This window comes from Carcharodon carcharias, chromosome 22 (genome assembly GCF_017639515.1).
Source record: "Carcharodon carcharias isolate sCarCar2 chromosome 22, sCarCar2.pri, whole genome shotgun sequence".
NCBI classification, from domain to species: Eukaryota; Metazoa; Chordata; class Chondrichthyes; order Lamniformes; family Lamnidae; genus Carcharodon; species Carcharodon carcharias.
The window spans coordinates 66,175,644-66,194,992 of NC_054488.1; the positions used below are offsets into that span (position 1 = coordinate 66,175,644).

Sequence of the window (19,349 nt, forward strand, 5' to 3'; positions counted from 1 at the left end):
TGTGAGATGGGTGTCGGGGGTCAGAGGCCAGTCTGTGGGATTGGTGTCGGGGGTCAGAGGCCAGTCTGTGGGATTGGTGTCGTGGGTCAGAGGCCAGTCTTGGGGTTGGTGTCGGGGGTCAGAGGCCAGTCTGTGGGATTGGTGTCGGGGGGCTGTCAGAGACCAGTCTTGGGGTTGGGGAATAAGTCAGAGGTCATTTTCTGGTCGCACTCGGCCTGTAGACAAACAGACCAGGTCTCAGTGAAAGCTCTGCATGCCTGTACTTCACTGCATCTGCCTAGGGCCAAATTGTCACTCTGGTGTGATATGGCTGTCTGGAAAATGAAAAGTTTTTGAGTTGTAGCAGACTAACTTGTGCCAGGCATGAACTGGGATTGAGTGCTTTGTGACCAGTTTAAAATGCTTGGGCCAGATTAAAGTGACATTGTTAGAAGTTTAAAATCAGAATATCACCATCTTTCTCTTGAACAGAATATTCCATTCTATATTTTCTCCGAATCCTATGGGGGTAAAATGGCAGCTGCAATTTCTCTGGAGCTGATTAAGGTAGGACCTGCTGTGAAATTAAACACAATCTACTGTTCAACTAATGTCTGTGTAGGCTGCAGCATTTAGGTGTTTTGTGTAGAGGACGCAGGGGGTATTTGCTACTGTGAAGTGGGCTATTTGCTCTCAGTCACGGCACAGATGGTGTAATGACAGTAAAATCTGTGATTTAGTCCAGAGCTCAGTTAAATGTATTAAATGTAAACATGCACTGTGGGTGTATAATTGGAAAATTAAGTTTTAACATAGACAAGCGTGAAGTGGTACAATTTGGTGGGAAGGATAAGGAGACCAAATCCTTCTTGGCAAATAAAAGTGGTAGTAGAGGAAGAGAAGTACCTGGGGGTTGAGATACACAAGTCAGAGTAGGAGCATAGGTTAATAAAACCATAAAAAAGCAAACATAGCACTGGGTTCATTTCCAGACGGATCGCATTGAAAAGCAGATAAGTTATTTTAAACATGTATAGAACCTTGGTGAGGCTACACTTAGAAAACTGAACAATCCTGGTCTCCATAATACAACAAGAATATAGTGGATATGAGAGAGTGCAAAAGAGGTGCTAATTTGGAGAGCCTGTGGAGACACAATGGGCCAAATGACCTCCTGCCCTGTAACAATTCTAATTTTGAGATGCAGAAGAATGACACCAGGAAAGATTGAACAAGATGGGAGTCTTTCCTCTGCAAAAGAGAAGGCCAAGGGATGACCTTTAAGATGCTGAAAGGGTTTGATAGGATAGATGTAGAGAAGTTACTTCCACTTGTGGGGGTCACCAAGGGCCATAAATATGAGAGTCACTAATAAATTCTATGGGGAATTCAGGAGAAACTTCTTTACCCAGAGAGTGGGGAGAATGTGGAACTGGCGGAACAGGGAGTGAGTTGAGGTCAATGGTATAGATACGTTTAAGGGCAAGCTGCATAAACATGAGGCAGAAAGTAATAGGTTATGCTGAGAGGCTGAGTTGCCAAGGGGTGGGATGTGTATAAATCCGTTGGACTGAATATCCTGATTCTGTGCTGAGAGTTCTCTGTAATTCTATTCATATTGATACATGATTCCATTCTGACCCTTTGTCTCGTTCACAGGCTGCCCAGCTCAATGAAATTAAGTGTCATTTTGCTGGTGTTGCTTTGGGTGATTCCTGGATCTCACCTCTGGGTAAGGCTACACACACCTTTCAGTTAAATGAGAGATGTGCTGGACTGTTGAGGAATGGGAGAGGGTTGAGGGAATTACTGCCATACGATGCTATGGTGCTAATGTTGCTTGTATTTAATGTTGAGTGATGCAACACTTTTTTTTATTTAAACAAATGTTTCAAAATATCTTTTTTAATATTAAGCACAGATCAGAGAGTCAATAACCTTATCTGAGGAAAAGGCTGTGTATCCAGATATGTCACAGGGTTCGATGAGGTGGGAGAGTATGGGTGGGGGGTGTATCAGGGAGCTGTGTGGGGCATATAGGTACGTGGAGAGATGTGGGTGTGGGGTGTGTGTGGGTGCAGGGGGGCAGTTGGGTGCAAGGGGGTGGGGGTATCGGGGCGGGGGGTGGGGACGGGTGGGGCAGGGGTGTGTGTGCGTGTGTGGGGGAGGGCTGGCGTGTGCTTGGGTGTGTGTGCACGCGTGGGTGGTTGGGCGGCTGGTGTGGAGGTGGGTGGGTGAGGGGTGTGTAGGGGCTGTGTGGAAGGATGGGGTGTGTGTGGATGGGTGAAAGGGGTGGGTAGCTGGGCTGAGAGTGTGGGTGGGGGAAGGCTGCGTGAGTGGTTGGCCAGATTGGTGCTGTTATATCTATCACCTGAAAAACAACTGATGCGATCCTCCTTGCTCCTATAGACTCTGTCCTGTCCTGGGGACCGTACCTGTACAGCATCGTAAGTACATGCCCTTGCTACTCAGGACATCCTCATTTTGTGTGGGATATTTAATCTCCATGTGTGTGTGTGTTGTTTTCCAGTCTCTGCTGGATGACCAGGGTCTGGTGGAGGTTAACTCTTACGCTGAAGAAGTGAAGGCAGCAATTGAGGCTGGCAACTATCGCAAGGCAACGGAGCGGTGGGGTATGACTGAGAAGATTGTTGAGCTAGTGAGTATCGGATTGTCAGATTCCCTGCTACATAACATCTAATCTGTGAGATGAGGAGCAATATTAACAAAAATCTTGGTGGGAGGGCGGCTGCTAATTGGAGGGTGTAATCAGATGGTGTGAGGGGGGGCTGGAGGCAGTTGGAGTGCATAACTAGACTGGGGCGGGGGTTGGTGTTGGGGGGGGTTGTAATTGGAGTGTATAACATTTGGCTGGTTCTGTTCCAGAATACAGATGGAGTGAATTTTTACAACATCATGACCAAAGAGGCAGAGCTTGTGAGCCCACAACTTACCCCTGTGATGAGGAACTACCAATTGGGTGAGCGTGTTGTGGCATGTTGTTTTGTATGAAGTAAATTCAAGGACTTTGAGAACATGAGGTGGGGAACTGCATGAAGGGAAGGGGACTTGGGCTTCAATGTCAGGAAAAAATTAGTGTCAGCCGTGGCTCAATGGTAGTACACAGCTTTCAATGTCAGCCGTGTTCCAGCACCAGAACACAATCTGGGGTGACACTCCAATGCAGTACTGAGGGAGCGCAGCACTGTGAGAGGGTCAGTACTGAGGGAGTGCAGCACTGTGAGAGGGTCAGTACTGAGGGAGTGCAGCACTGTGAGAGGGTCAGTACTGAGGGAGTGCAGCACTGTGAGAGGGTCAGTACTGAGGGAGTGCAGCACTGTGAGAGGGTCAGTACTGAGGGAGTGCAGCACTGTGAGAGGGTCAGTACTGAGGGAGTGCTGCACTGTGAGAGGGTCAGTACTGAGGGAGTGCAGCACTGTGAGAGGGTCAGTACTGAGGGAGTGCAGCACTGTGAGAGGGTCAGTACTGAGGGAGTGCAGCACTGTGAGAGGGTCAGTACTGAGGGAGTGCAGCACTGTCAGAGGGTCAGTACTGAGGGAGTGCTGCACTGTCGGAGGGTCAGTACCGAGGGAGTGCCTCATTGTCGGAGGATCAGTACCGAGGGAGTGCCTCATTGTCGGAGGATCAGTACTGAGGGAGTGCCCTGCTGAGGGAGTGCCGCACTGTCGGAGGGTCAGTGCTGAGGGAGTGCCGCACTGTCGGAGGGTCAGTGCTGAGGGAGTGCCGCACTGTCGGAGGGTCAGTGCTGAGGGAGTGCCGCACTGTCGGAGGGTCAGTGCTGAGGGAGTGCCGCACTGTCGGAGGGTCAGTACTGAGGGAGTGCCGCACTGTCGGAGGGTCAGTACTGAGGGAGTGCCGCACTGTCGGAGGGTCAGTACTGAGGGAGTGCCGCACTGTCGGAGGGTCAGTACTGAGGGAGTGCCGCACTGTCGGAGGGTCAGTACTGAGGGAGTGCCGCACTGTCGGAGGGTCAGTACTGAGGGAGTGCCGCACTGTCGGAGGGTCAGTACTGAGGGAGTGCCGCACTGTCGGAGGGTCAGTACTGAGGGAGTGCCGCACTGTCGGAGGGTCAGTACTGAGGGAGTGCCGCACTGTCGGAGGGTCAGTACTGAGGGAGTGCCGCACTGTCGGAGGGTCAGTACTGAGGGAGTGCCGCACTGTCGGAGGGTCAGTACTGAGGGAGTGCCGCACTGTCGGAGGGTCAGTACTGAGGGAGTGCCGCACTGTCGGAGGGTCAGTACTGAGGGAGTGCCGCACTGTCGGAGGGTCAGTACTGAGGGAGTGCCGCACTGTCGGAGGGTCAGTACTGAGGGAGTGCCGCACTGTCGGAGGGTCAGTACTGAGGGAGTGCCGCACTGTCGGAGGGTCAGTACTGAGGGAGTGCCGCACTGTCGGAGGGTCAGTACTGAGGGAGTGCCGCACTGTCGGAGGGTCAGTACTGAGGGAGTGCCGCACTGTCGGAGGGTCAGTACTGAGGGAGTGCCGCACTGTCGGAGGGTCAGTACTGAGGGAGTGCCGCACTGTCGGAGGGTCAGTACTGAGGGAGAGCCGCACTGTCGGAGGGTCAGTACTGAGGGAGTGCCGCACTGTCGGAGGGTCAGTACTGAGGGAGTGCCGCACTGTCGGAGGGTCAGTACTGAGGGAGTGCCGCACTGTCGGAGGGTCAGTACTGAGGGAGTGCCGCACTGTCGGAGGGTCAGTACTGAGGGAGTGCCGCACTGTCGGAGGGTCAGTACTGAGGGAGTGCCGCACTGTCGGAGGGTCAGTACTGAGGGAGTGCCGCACTGTCGGAGGGTCAGTACTGAGGGAGTGCCGCACTGTCGGAGGGTCAGTACTGAGGGAGTGCCGCACTGTCGGAGGGTCAGTACTGAGGGAGTGCCGCACTGTCGGAGGGTCAGTACTGAGGGAGTGCCGCACTGTCGGAGGGTCAGTACTGAGGGAGTGCCGCACTGTCGGAGGGTCAGTACTGAGGGAGTGCCGCACTGTCGGAGGGTCAGTACTGAGGGAGTGCCGCACTGTCGGAGGGTCAGTACTGAGGGAGTGCCGCACTGTCGGAGGGTCAGTACTGAGGGAGTGCCGCACTGTCGGAGGGTCAGTACTGAGGGAGTGCCGCACTGTCGGAGGGTCAGTACTGAGGGAGTGCCGCACTGTCGGAGGGTCAGTACTGAGGGAGTGCCGCACTGTCGGAGGGTCAGTACTGAGGGAGTGCCGCACTGTCGGAGGGTCAGTACTGAGGGAGTGCCGCACTGTCGGAGGGTCAGTACTGAGGGAGTGCCGCACTGTCGGAGGGTCAGTACTGAGGGAGTGCCGCACTGTCGGAGGGTCAGTACTGAGGGAGTGCCGCACTGTCGGAGGGTCAGTACTGAGGGAGTGCCGCACTGTCGGAGGGTCAGTACTGAGGGAGTGCCGCACTGTCGGAGGGTCAGTACTGAGGGAGTGCCGCACTGTCGGAGGGTCAGTACTGAGGGAGTGCCGCACTGTCGGAGGGTCAGTACTGAGGGAGTGCCGCACTGTCGGAGGGTCAGTACTGAGGGAGTGCCGCACTGTCGGAGGGTCAGTACTGAGGGAGTGCCGCACTGTCGGAGGGTCAGTACTGAGGGAGTGCCGCACTGAGAGGGTCAGTACTGAGGGAGTGCCGCACTGTCACAGGGTCAGTACTGAGGGGGAGCCGCACTGTCACAGGGTCAGTACTGAGGGGGAGCCGCACTGACGGAGGGTCAGTACTGTCGGAGGGGGCTGGGCTGTCGGAGGGCCTGCGCTTGCTGTGTGTACTGATGGTTGATCCATTTTTGAGAGCAGGGGAACTCACTCCATGTCGTAAGATTTGTCCTTGAACAGTACCAGCAATAAGAGGACCTTCATGTCTTGTCAAAAAAGTAGTTGCTGTGTTTACCTCCAGAAACGGCAATGGCTATCACAATGTGTAATTTTTTCGGATGGTTTCAGACACGTTCTGTAATGTGAATGGTTACTTAGATCCATCCAGTGCTATGAATATTGGTGTACTTTAAACTGGTAAAGGAATACAGACTTTGAATGCAGGAGTTTAATCAACTGTTTAGTCAACTGTTTAATCAACCTATTCAGATGTTCTGTGGCTCCCTATCCTTGCAGTTACTCCATTCTGAGTACTCTCCATCTCTCTATCCTCACGGCTACTCCATTCCAAGTACACTCCGTGTGTCTATCCTTGCGGCTGCTCTATTCTGAGTACTCTCCATCCCTCTATTCCTCCTGATTGCTTCATTCTGAGTACTCTTGTCTCCCTGTCCTCGCAGTTGCTCCATTCTGAATCCTCTTTGTCTCTCTATGCTCACGGTTACTCTATTTCGAGTTTTCTCCATGTCTCTCTCCTCGCATTTACTCCACTCTGAGTACTCAGTCTCTCCATTCGCAGTTACTCCATTCCAAGTACTCTCCGTCTCTCTATTCTTTGTGATTATTCCGTTCCAAGTGCTCGTCGTCCCTCTATTCATCGCAGTTACTCCATTCCGAGTACCCTCCATGACTCTATTTGTGTGGTTACTCCACTCCGAGTACTCTCCGTCCCTCTATTCTTCATGGTTACTCCATTCCATTATTAGGGATGGGCAGTTAATGCTGGCGCAGCCATCAACACCCATGTCACATGAAAGAAGAAGAAGAAGTCTTCTAGGTGCTGTCTAGCTCTCTCTCCTCGTGATTACTCCATTCCAGGTGCTGTCTAACTCTCTCTCCTCGTGATTACTCCATTCCAGGTGCTGTCTAGCTCTCTCTCCTCGTGATTACTCCATTCCAGGTGCTGTCTGGCTCTCTCTCCTCGTGATTACTCCATTCTAGGTGCTGTCTAGCTCTCTCTCCTTGTGATTACTCCATTCTAGGTGCTGTCTAGCTCTCTCTCCTTGTGATTACTCCATTCTAGGTGCTGTCTAGCTCTCTCTCCTTGTGATTACTCCGTTCCAGGTGCTGTCTAGCTCTCCTCATGATTACTCTGTTCCAGGTGCTGTCTGGCTCTCTCTCCTCGTGATTACTCTGTTCCAGGTGCTGTCTGGCTCTCTCTCCTCGTGATTACTCTGTTCCAGGTGCCGTCTAGCTCTCTCTCCTCGTGATTACTCCATTCTAGGTGCTGTCTAGCTCTCTCTCCTCGTGATTACTCCGTTCCAGGTGCTGTCTAGCTCTCCTCATGATTACTCTGTTCCAGGTGCTGTCTGGCTCTCTCTCCTCATGATTACTCCGTTCCAGGTGCTGTCTAGCTCTCTCTCCTTGTGATTACTCCATTCTAGGTGCTGTCTAGCTCTCTCTCCTTGTGATTACTCCATTCTAGGTGCTGTCTAGCTCTCCTCATGATTACTCCATTCCAGGTGCTGTCTAACTCTCTCTCCTCGTGATTACTCCATTCCAGGTGCTGTCTAGCTCTCTCTCCTCGTGATTACTCTGTTCCAGGTGCTGTCTGGCTCTCTCCTCGTGATTACTCTGTTCCAGGTGCCGTCTAGCTCTCTCTCCTCGTGATTACTCCATTCTAGGTGCTGTCTAGCTCTCTCTCCTTGTGATTACTCCATTCTAGGTGCTGTCTAGCTCTCTCTCCTTGTGATTACTCCATTCTAGGTGCTGTCTAGCTCTCTCTCCTTGTGATTACTCCGTTCCAGGTGCTGTCTAGCTCTCCTCATGATTACTCTGTTCCAGGTGCTGTCTGGCTCTCTCTCCTCGTGATTACTCTGTTCCAGGTGCTGTCTGGCTCTCTCTCCTCGTGATTACTCTGTTCCAGGTGCTGTCTGGCTCTCTCTCCTCGTGATTACTCTGTTCCAGGTGCCGTCTAGCTCTCTCTCCTCGTGATTACTCCATTCTAGGTGCTGTCTAGCTCTCTCTCCTTGTGATTACTCCGTTCCAGGTGCTGTCTAGCTCTCTCTCCTTGTGATTACTCCATTCTAGGTGCTGTCTAGCTCTCTCTCCTCGTGATTACTCCGTTCCAGGTGCTGTCTGGCTCTCTCTCCTCATGATTACTCTGTTCCAGGTGCTGTCTGGCTCTCTCTCCCCGTGATTACTCCGTTCCAGGTGCTGTCTAGCTCTCTCTCCTCATGATTACTCCTTTCCAGGTGCTGTCTAGCTCTCTCTCCTCGTGATTACTCTGTTCCAGGTGCTGTCTAACTCTCTCTCCTCGTGATTACTCCGTTCCAGGTGCTGTCTAGCTCTCCTCATGATTATTCCATTTCAGGTGCTGTCTAGCTCTCTCTCCTTGTAATTACTCCATTCCAGGTGCTGTCTAGCTCTCTCTCCTTGTGATTACTCCGTTCCAGGTGCCGTCTAGCTCTCTCTCCTCGTGATTACTCCATTCTAGGTGCCATCTAGCTCTCTCTCCTTGTGATTACTCCATTCCAGGTGCTGTCTAGCTCTCTCTCCTCGTGATTACTCCATTCTAGGTGCTCTCTAGCTCTCTCTCCTTGTGATTACTCCGTTCCAGGTGCTGTCTGGCTCTCTCTCCTCGTGATTACTCCATTCCAGGTGCTGTCTAGCTCTCTCTCCTCGTGATTACTCCATTTTAGGTGCTGTTTAGCTCTCCTTGTGATTACTCTGTTCCAGGTGCTGTCTGGCTCTCTCTCCTCGTGATTACTCCATTCCAGGTGCTGTCTAGCTCTCTCTCCTCGTGATTACTCCATTTTAGGTGCTGTTTAGCTCTCCTTGTGATTACTCTGTTACAGGTGCTGTCTGGCTCTCTCTCCCTTGCGGTTACTCACACAGTTTTGTTTCTGTTTTGCAGTCAGTCTTTACCAGCGTCATGTCAGCCCCATGCAGCGTACCAGCCTGGAATCGCTGATGAATGGGCCCATCAGAAAGAAGCTGAAAATCATTCCCGACTTCGTCAAATGGGGAGGTACCTGTGTGTGGGGTACAGGGAGGGATTTGAGCATGAGAGCCCATTATTGTCCGCACACAGTGTTGCCCCACTGTCCTGCCCTCTGCCTTGCAACCCCCAGCCCCATGTCCTTACCCCATGACCCAACCCCCCCAACCGTGTCTTGTTCCCCTGTCCTTATCCCTAATCCCTGTTCTCTCCGCTCACACCTACCCCCCCCACCACCACCACCACCACCTCCACTCCCCAAGTGTTCCGCTCCCTGATTTGGCCCTTATTGTGCTGCTCTGCCGTTTTTGGTGTAGTTGAGTTTGTTCTGTGTTTCTTGTTTGGGCTGTTTATGCTGCTGATCTTGATTTGCAATGTTTGGAACAAGCTGTATTTAACCTTTTATCTGTAACCACCCAGGTCAGTCTGGTGATGTGTTCTCCAATATGGAGGGTGACTTCATGAAACCAGTGATTGACATCATTGACAAGCTGCTGCTCGCTGGTGTGAATGTAACGGTTTATAATGGACAGCTGGACCTAATTGTGGACACCTTGGGTAAGGGTTTCCAATAATTTTGTATGCACTGTGTAGGGCACCATCCACAGCTCTGGAGCCTGTCTCAGGACAATGCTGCTGTGATCACAGAGATTCCACAGATGGATCTTCATAGAATGTCTTTGCTCCACTTTGAGATCTGCAGTGCTGGGCTGTGTGGTTTGTGTTTATGCATCAGATGTTTTTAAAATTGGTTTTGGTTCCTTTAGCAGTAACTGCATCGAGTTAAGAGAGGGAACCTGCAGTTTCTATATCGGTGTCACCCATGGCTCACTGAGTAGCTCTCATCTCTGACTCAGAGGATCGTGTCTTCACGTCCCACTCCAGAGATTTCCCCTTACCATCTAGGTTGACACTCCACGTTGTATGGTATAAAGAACATATTTGGGAGAAAGTTGGTTGACGAACAACAAGAACAGATTGTATTTATGAAGTGCCTTTAATGTAGTAGAAGGGGAGACAGTGACATTGTGGTAATGTTGCTGGACTAGTGATCCAGAGGCCCAGCCTAATTCTCTGGGGGACATGGGTTCAAATCCCACCATGACAGCCGGTGGAATTTAAATTCAGTTAATGGATCAGGAATTAAAAGCTAGTCTCAGTAATGGTGATCCTGAAACTATCATTAATTATCCTAAAAACCCATCTGGTTCACTTTAGAGAAGGAAATCTGCTGTCCTTAACCTGGTTTGGCCCACATGTGACTCCAGACCCACAGAAATGTGGTTGACACTTAACTGTTCTTTGAAGTGCCCTAGGTTCAAGGCCAATTAGAGATGGGCAACAAATGCTGGCCTTGTTAGTGATACCCACATCCCATGAAAGGATTAAAAAAAGTAGAAGATCCCAAGGTGTTTCAGAGTGTTATCAAAAAGAAAACTCCGAGTCAAATTAGATATTAGGGCAGCTGACCAAATATTTGATCAATGAGCTAGATTTTAAGGAATGTTTTAAAGGAATAGAGAGCCAAAGAGGAGGAGAGGTTTAAAGAGGGAATTCTAGAGCTTAGGACCCAGGTGGCTGAAGAGACAGCCACAAATCAAGTGATCGAAATCAGTAATGTTGGGGATCTTCATATACTCTGGACCAATGAAATTGGCAAAGGTGGTCTGGAAAATGGATTTTGCAGATGATTTTTGTGTCAGTTTCCTAGATCCATATGTTGTGTAACCAACTGAGGATAAAGCTATTTTCGATTTAATATTGTGCAATGAGGCAAGGTTAATTAGTAAAGTCACAGGAGAAGATCCACTGGGAAATAGTGATCATAATACAATTGAATTCCACGTTGTTTGAAAACTACGTACTCCAGCACAAAAAGAATCATAATCTTAAACATAGCCAATTACATAGATATGAAGGGAGAGCTGGCTAAGATTGATTGGGTAAATAGACTAAAAAGCATGGAGGTAAAGAAACAGTGGAAAACATTTAAAGAAACAATTCAAAATGTTCAGCAAAAATACACTCCATTGAAAAACAAAGGCTCAGCAAGAAAGATCCATCTGTGGCTTAACGCAGTGGTTAAGGATAGTATTAGATTAAAAGAAGAAAAAGAGGCTTATGTTGGAGAAAACAGTAGTAAATATGAGGATTGGTTTTAGAAACCAGCAAAGGGCCATCTATTTGGGCATATATAGTGTAATTAAAACTGAACTCAACTGCGCAAATTGCCGAATTCAAAATGTTGATTAAAAAGGGAAAAAATAGAATACAAGAGTAAACTAGTCAGAAATATAAAAAGATTGTAAGAGCCTTTACAAGTATATGAAAAGGAAGAGAGTAGCTAAAGTAAATGTTGGTTCATTAGAATCAGAGAGGAGAGAAATTATCAGGGAATGAGGAAATGACAGGCGTTGAACAAATATTTTGTGTCAGTCTTCACAGTGGAAGACACAAGTTTCATGCCAGAAATAGGGGGTAACCTAGGGGCTAAAAAGGATGAGGAAATTAATATTGCTGAACAGGAGAGACATGTCGAAGTTCATAAAATACATTTTCTCTGTGTGTCTCTCTCTCTCCACAATCCAGGACAAGAAATGTGGGTGAAGAAGCTGAAATGGCCAGGCCTTTCTACATTCTCCAGCCTGCGATGGAAACCAGTGTACACTCCATCCAGAGCCAAAGACACAGCTGCCTTCTACAAACAGTACCAGAACTTCGCCTTTTACTGGATCCTGAAGGCTGGACATATGGTGAGTCATTTCTCAACTTCCTGACAGTCTATGAGACCAGATCAGCAATCCAGAACTGGTAGTCAGGAGGTAAAGGGATTCGGGAAAAGAAAGACTTACGTTTATATAGCACCTTTCATGACCACAGGATGTTCCAAAGTGCTTTAAAGCCAATGAAATATCATTTTTAAGTGCTGTCATTGTTGAAATGTGGGAAACATTATTTGCCAAAGTGTGCACAGCAAGCTCCCACAAACAGCAGCGTGCTAATGACCAGATTATCTGTCTTAGTGATGCTGATTGAAGGATAAATATTGGCCAGGACATCAGGGAGAACACCCCTGCTCTTCAAAATATTGCCCTGGGATCTTTCACATTCACCTGAGAGGGGCAGAAAGGGTCTTGGTTTAACATCTCATCTGAAAGGCAGCACCTTCAACCATACGGTACTCCCTCAGTACTGCACTGAAATGTTGGCCTAGATTTCTGTGCTCAAGTCATGGATTGGGACTTAAACCATAACATTGTGACTCAGATGAGGGAGCTATCAACTGACCCATGGCTGCCAGTGGGGTTCATGGGAATGGGATAGTGCTCGTAGAGGATAAACACCATGCACTCATTGTGTTGATGGCCTGTTTCTCTATTGTAATTTCTATGCAAGTCTGTCTTTTCTCAAATGCCCCCTGTGTACGTATAAATTCTGTAAAAGCCCCCTTTACAGTGCTGAGTTTTATCAGTTTTAAAATATGCTTTAGTGTAACGAATAATTTTTAAACTCTGCAGCTTTGAGATATCCATTAGGATATGAACTGTGACCTCCTCACCACAAACATGGCAGATTGTTCAGTCAGTAGCTGAATTAGCCAATCTCATCCAGTTTGATATCATGTCTTCCTTCTTCCTTAACCAAGGTTCCCCCCCCCTCCACCAAACTGTGGTTGATAGGGCCCTCAACCGTGTTGAACCCATCTTCCATGCCTCTGTCCTCACACCTTCCCCTCCCTCCCAGAACCATGATAGGGTCCCCCTTATCCTCACTTTTCACCCCACCAGCCTCTGCATTCAAAGGATCATCTTCTGCCATTTCTGTCAACTCCAGCATGATGCCACCACCAAACACATCTTCCCTTCAATGCCTACCGGCCGTTGGCATTCCATAGGGACCATTCCCTCCGAGACACCCTGGTCCACTCCTCCATCAACCACAACACCTCATCCCCTTCCCAAGGCACCTTCCCATGCAATCACAGGAGGTATAACACCTGCCCCTTTACCTCCTCCCCCCCTCCTCACTGTTCATGGCCCCAAACACTCCTTTCAGTTGAAGCAGCGCTTCACTTGCATCTCCTTCAATTTGGTCCATTGTATTCAATGCTCGCAGTGTGGTCTTCTATACATCGGGGAGACCAAACGCAGACTGGGTGACCGCTTTGCGCAAGCATGACCCAGACCTCCCTGTCGCTTGCCATTTCAACACTCCACCCTGCTCTCATGCCCACATGTCCGTCCTTGGCCTGCTGCATTGTTCCAGTGAAGCTCAACGCAAACTTGAGGAACAACACCTCATCTTCTGACTAGGCACTTTACAGCCTTCCGGACTGAATATTGAGTTCAACAATTTTAGACCATGAACTCTCTCCTCCATCCTCACCCTCTTTTTTTAATCCCCTTTTTTCTACATTCATTTTTATTTTTTATCCATTTATTTTTATTAATTTATCTGTGGTTTTATCCCCTTTTTATCCTCCCTTTTATTCCATTTTCTACCCTTTATTCCCCCGGCACCGCCCCCTCTCCCCAGCCCACCCCCCACAGGACCATCTGTTACTCGTTCATGTTGTTCTTTAACACAATGCTACCCTTGTTCTGCTATTATCGCATTCTGCTTTCTTACTTTTATGCCACTATCAGCACCTTTCTACCATTAACACTCCCTTTGTCCTTTAGTCCATGACATCTTTGGCCATCCCTCCTTAGCCCCCACCTATCGCTGGCCTTCTATCCAGCTCCACCTGCTCTACCCACCTTAAACACTATAAATTTCATCACATTTCCACTTCTCTTCAGCTCTGAGGAAGAGTCTTACGGACTTGAAATGTTAACTCTGTTTCTCTCTCCACAGATGCTGTAAGACCTGCTGAGTTTTTTTTCTAGCATTTTCTGTTTTTGTTTCAGATTTCCAGCATCTGCAGTATTTTGCTTTCATCCAGTTTGATATAGAGCCCCAGGCATAAAACAGGAAGGACCCAGACCCAGGCCCAGCCTCTACTGAACTGGATAGCAGTTCAGGTGCCAGAATTGGCCTTGGTATCCTGGTTTGGGAAAGGGCCTGATCAGCTAGGGTAGCTGTGTTGATCGCACTGTGGTGGCCCCTCACTGGTTGCTATCATCTGTGTACAGAGTTTAGGTGAAGATGACGTTGACTTGGCTCTGCTTTGCTCTCTATAGTTCTCTGTTTTGTTAATCTCGCTGTCAAGACTCTGAGAGTGCAATACATTTAGATGTGAAGAGCTGGTCTCTCAGCATCAGAACCAGATCAAGAACAAGAATTAGGAGCAGCAAGAGGCCATTCAGCCCTTGGGATTGCTCTGCCATTCAATAAGATCATGGCTGATTTGATTGTGGCTTAAGCTCCACTTTCATGTCTTTTCCCCCCCATAACCCTTGACTCCCTTATCAATCAAAAATTTGTCTAACTGAGCTTTGAATATATTCAATGGTCCAGCCTCCACTGCTCTATGTGGAAGAGGATTCTGTACTATAAGGGACATGGAGGGTTAATGTGGGACTGAGTACAGTACCACCCACACGGTGATGTAGAAGAGTCCATGACCTGAACCCAGCGTCAGTCTAGTGTGGGACAGAGCCGTGTGTACCAGCAAGCATGGAGACAGCTCTGAGCTGTAACCTTTACTGTATATTTGTAAATAGTTCTAAGAGTCAATACAGACTTACAGTTAACCCACTTATGAGTACGAAGACTTCTTTGTACCTACCGAACTGTAAGCAATACTCTAAAGCATGGTGACAGCTTGTGGAAAAACCCAAGACCTCACAGAGAAAAGCTAAAATGCTGGAAGACCAAGAAAAAAATTCAGCAAAGCAGGTCTGACCTGAAAAGAAGCTTCAGAAGCGGAGGCGCAGAGAAAAAATCACCAGGAAAAAGATCCAAGGAAATGCTTGGAAGCTGAAGGCAGAAATGTAAAATTCCTTACTGCAGCAGATGACTCCATTGAATCTCCTTTGGAAGTCCAGCTTCAGGGTGCAGAGTCAGCTGTCCCAGCGTGGGTGAGTTATATATTTTAAAACTCCAGGCGACAGCAAGTCCGGAGAAATCTTTAAATAGTTCAGAGTTAGAAGTGCACTTTGAAAATACCTGTTTCTAAAACCCGAAACCCTAGTTGGCACCTGAACACATGACGTCCGAGCTAGCAAATGGAAAAAATAATTAATTAAATAATCAGAGAGAATTGTAACTTCTAAACTCAGCTGAGAGCAAGCAAAAGCCGAGATTTGACAAATTTGTGACTTTAAAGTAAACGTTGAGCAAGAGCTCAATCCAGGCAGCCATTGTTGCAAATTGTTTTTAAGCTAAGTGTGATCGTCATTGTAGTGGAGCCTGCAGAAAGTGGCAAGCGTGGGAAATCCCTTTGTCTCCAAGTGAACGATGACACCATCTTGAAATTCTGAAAGCTCTTAAAGAACAACCTACACTTTTACATTTTTAACCATGAATTAGAATTCCACTCTTCCAGAACAATTTAAGCTAAGGTGAGGTTCAAACCAGACGCAAAATTGGACATCCTGGAGAAGAATATTTTTAGATTACAGGAGTACATCCAGATTAGGTCAGAAATCAGAAAAAGTGCAAGTCAATACATTTTTATACTTATTTGGTGTATTTGTGGATGAAGTAATCCTAATGCAAGGCATTGATGAGCCCCTCAACCAGCTTTGATTAAATATTAAAAGTTTTTGACAAGTTCTTTAACTTTCAAATTGCGAAGTGCATGGAGCTTAAAAAGGATAGAAAACCCCTGGTAAAGGTATGAAAGGGAAAAGGACATTGCCCGAGTATACCACATGAGGATGCCAGAGAGGCAAAGAACTTTCCAGAAGTCCCAAAAATATATCTTCTTAGACATCCTGACACATTACCCAAACTACAGCCCGAAGGTGGCAGTGCGGTGTGAACAGCTGACTAAGAACGAAGGAAAGCTAGAAAACCTGGATGAATTCCAAAATACACAAGCCCTGCAAAAGGAAAATGGAATAAAAACAGAAAATGTGGAGAAACTCAGTAAGGAAAATGAAATAAGGTTGGAAAATTAAAACCTAGAATGGAAAGACCAAGTAGACTCTCTCACAAAAGAGTGTGAAGAGTCTCTGAAACAATTACAGAATGAGAGATTGAAGGATAGTGCAGGGGAATTAGGCTCTAAAGAAAAACAGCACTGTAGAGAATCAATTTTCACATACGAAAGATTAGTTTGTAAAGGAAAAATGAGAACTGATGAGAACACTGGAATGTCACTCAGGAGGTAGAGGACTTGAAAGAGGACTTGAAATGCTAAGTGATAAATTTGTAAAAGCCATTTGAACAAAGATCTTCAGTTAAAACTTGATGAACTGTAGGCATCTGGAGCCTTTAGTGAGCATCGTGCAAAATGCCCGGAACAGGATAAAGAATTGCTGATACCGCAGAACAGTTACTTGAAAGCAAAATTAACAACCAAAACTGAGCTTCAGTCCAATCTGAACAACATGAAGGTTGAGATACGCTATGTGGAAGAGCAAATCCAGACTTTGAAAGCAGATAAGAGAAATTCTACAAAACAGACTCACGATCTAAAAAGTGAATTGAAAGTCCCGAGAGCAGTCAGTGATTATGGAAGAAAGATTTCCAACAGAACTAAATGCCCACCTAAAGTTGTCAAACTTATATAAGAGTTCCACAGATAACTCTGAAACAAAGACAACTAAGAGTAGTTGCTGAGCTGAATGAAAAGATTCATAAGAAAAGAAGACAGTAATCAAAAATTTGGGTAGAAATGTGAAACAAGTGGGAACGAGGGTTCTATATTTGAAACATAAACTTCAACATACATCGTGATGACCCACACGATGGTGGAAGAAATGAAGAGGTGACTAGGACCTGAGCACATGTCATCTACCCCACAAGAAATAAGTTAGAGTATTAATCAATGATTAGTGCAACAGCCGGACTAACCAATAGCAGTTCAACACAACAGAATATATGGGGATTTGCTCATTGCTACATCTAAAAAATTTAAAACTGGACTAAGACCTTTAAAATATCTGAATCCATGTCTGTGTGTGACCCCCAAACAAAAGGAACTACCTGGCAATATCGGGAAAACTTGCACATTGTTATCTCTGGGGAGCCATTAATGACCCCCTGTGGGCTGCACAGACCAAATTCAAAGGGAGCTATACAAAGGCCATCTGCATTTCATAACCCAGGCTGGCCAACAGGAATATACTCATCTGCTGAGACAAAGGATCCTAACACATTCCTTTGTCATAAGACAGTGCGGAGAGGTGAGAGTCATGTGGCATTAGCCTCTGGTTTGTGAAACCAGTACTATTGCCTTGCTGTATTGCGAAGCTCAGTCTGCTGTTTAACATCTGACTAGCAGGTCACACCGAAGGAGCCCGTGACCCCTAATTTTTAAACAGCACTGGAAAAGTTAATTATCCAGTATTGCTTTTCAGCACACCAACCTTTGTGAAGAAATACCTCATTGGACTTTGATTCTGGACTCTGGAGCCCACGTGAAACAGTATTTCTTTTCTCTATGGTCTCTGTGCTGTAAATCTATATTTTCTCTATCCCTCTCTTTACTATCTGAAAATAAGGAGGCCTTTGCAAACCCTCTTTGGTGCTTTAACTGTGTGCAAATAAACTAACCCTTAGGATGAACTCAATCTCAAGTTTGCTGTTTAATAGTTTAATAGAAAATTGGATCGCACCAAAACCGAAGGGTTGGGAAATACACCACTGCTTATAAAGAGGGAAACTAATAAAACCCCTTTCAGCCTATGGACAAGTGGTGAGAGGAGAAACTAGTCCTGTTTAAATTAACCCCCTCCTGTCTGTAACAATAAATCATAAGGTAAACTATAATCGCTTTAAATGCATTGGATAAAGACTTGGGAGGAGGGAGGTGGTGTACTGAGAGAGTCTGGCACATATAGGGCTAATGTGGGACTGAGTGCAGTACTGCCCACAGTGATTTTAAGAGAGCACATCACCTGCACCCAGGGTCAGTCGAGTGTTGGACAAAGCCATGTGTACCAGCTAGCATGGAGACAGCTCCTAGCTTGTACCCTTCACTGTATGTTTATAAATATTCTGAGACTCAATACAGACTTACAGTTAACCTATGTATGACTACAAAGACTTCTTTAGACCTACTGAACTGTAACCAACAACCTACAGCAAATTCCATAGACTGAAGACCCTCAGAAAAAAATTCTTCTCCCCTCGGTCTTAAATGGGAGACCCCTAATTTTGAAACTGCGCCCTCCCTGTTCTGGACTCCCCCACAAGAGGAAACATCCTATCAGTTTCCACCCTGTCAAGCCACCTCAGAATCTTAAGATTACCGCTCATTCTTCTAAACTCCAATGAGGATAGGCCCAACTTGCTCAATCTTCCCTCATAAGACAACCCTTCATCCCAAGAACCAGTTGAGTGAACCTTCTCTGAACTGCTAATGCAGTTATATCCTTTTTTAAGTAAGGAGACATAAACTGTCCTCAGTACTCCAGATACAGTCTAATAAGGCCCTATACAGCAGCAGCAACAACACTTCCCTCCTTTTAATACTCGATTCCCCTAGCAATAAACACCAACATTCCATATGCCTTCCTAATCACTTGCTGTGCCCACACACTAACTTTTTGTGATTCATTTACCAGGACACTCAGATCCCTCTGTATCTGAAGAGTTCTGTGGTCTCTATTTAAATAATATATTGCTTTTCTATTCATCCTGCCAAAGTGGACAAGATCACATTTTCCTACATTATATTTCATCTGCCAAATTATTTGCTCAACACTTAACCTATTTAAATCCCTTTTCCTATCCAATCTAAATCCCTTTTCCTATCCTATCTAAATCCCTTTGTAGACTCTTTATGTCCTCTTGACAACTTACTCTCCTACCTTCCTTTGTGTCATCAGCAAGTTTTGCTTCCATACGTTTGGTCCCTTCATCCAAATCATTGATATAGATTGTAAATAGTTGTGGCCCCATCACTGATCCCTGTGGCTCTCCACTAGTTGCCAACCTGAAAATGTCCCATTCCTTCCCTACTCTCTGCTTCCTGTTAGCTAATTAATCCTCTATCCATGCTAATATGTTACCCCCTACACATTGCGCTCTTTTTTTATGTCGTAACCTTTGATATGGTATCTTATCAAATGCCTTTTGGAAATCCTTGTGCACCACATCTACAGGTTCCCCTTTATCCACCTTGCTTATTACTTCCTCAAAGATTTCTAATAAATTTGTCAAACGTGATTTCTCTTTCACAAAACTATGTTGGCTTTGCCTGATTGTATTATGATTTTCTAAATGTCCTGTTATTACCTCCCTAATTATGGACTTTAGCATTTTCCCTCTGAGAGAAACATACAGAAAACAGAAAATGGGAGCAGGAGTAGGCCATTCGGCCCTTCGAGCCTGCTCCACCATTCAATATGATCATGGCTGATCATCCAACTCAATAACCTGCTCCCGCTTTCTCCCCATATCCTTTGATCTCTTT

The 19,349-nt window shown here is 46.8% G+C and overlaps 1 protein-coding gene across 1 annotated transcript in view; it reads left to right on the plus strand.

Moving 5' to 3' along the window:
- The window catches only part of scpep1 (serine carboxypeptidase 1), a 32,468-nt gene that overhangs the window by 11,111 nt on the left and 2,008 nt on the right, over positions 1 to 19,349 (plus strand). Inside the window, exons 5-12 of the mRNA XM_041217113.1 lie at positions 472 to 546; positions 1,639 to 1,711; positions 2,389 to 2,426; positions 2,510 to 2,638; positions 2,866 to 2,959; positions 8,735 to 8,848; positions 9,239 to 9,376; positions 11,408 to 11,571. Coding sequence (XP_041073047.1) covers positions 472 to 546; positions 1,639 to 1,711; positions 2,389 to 2,426; positions 2,510 to 2,638; positions 2,866 to 2,959; positions 8,735 to 8,848; positions 9,239 to 9,376; positions 11,408 to 11,571 — 825 coding nt within the window. The remainder of the gene's footprint in view (positions 1 to 471; positions 547 to 1,638; positions 1,712 to 2,388; positions 2,427 to 2,509; positions 2,639 to 2,865; positions 2,960 to 8,734; positions 8,849 to 9,238; positions 9,377 to 11,407; positions 11,572 to 19,349) is intronic.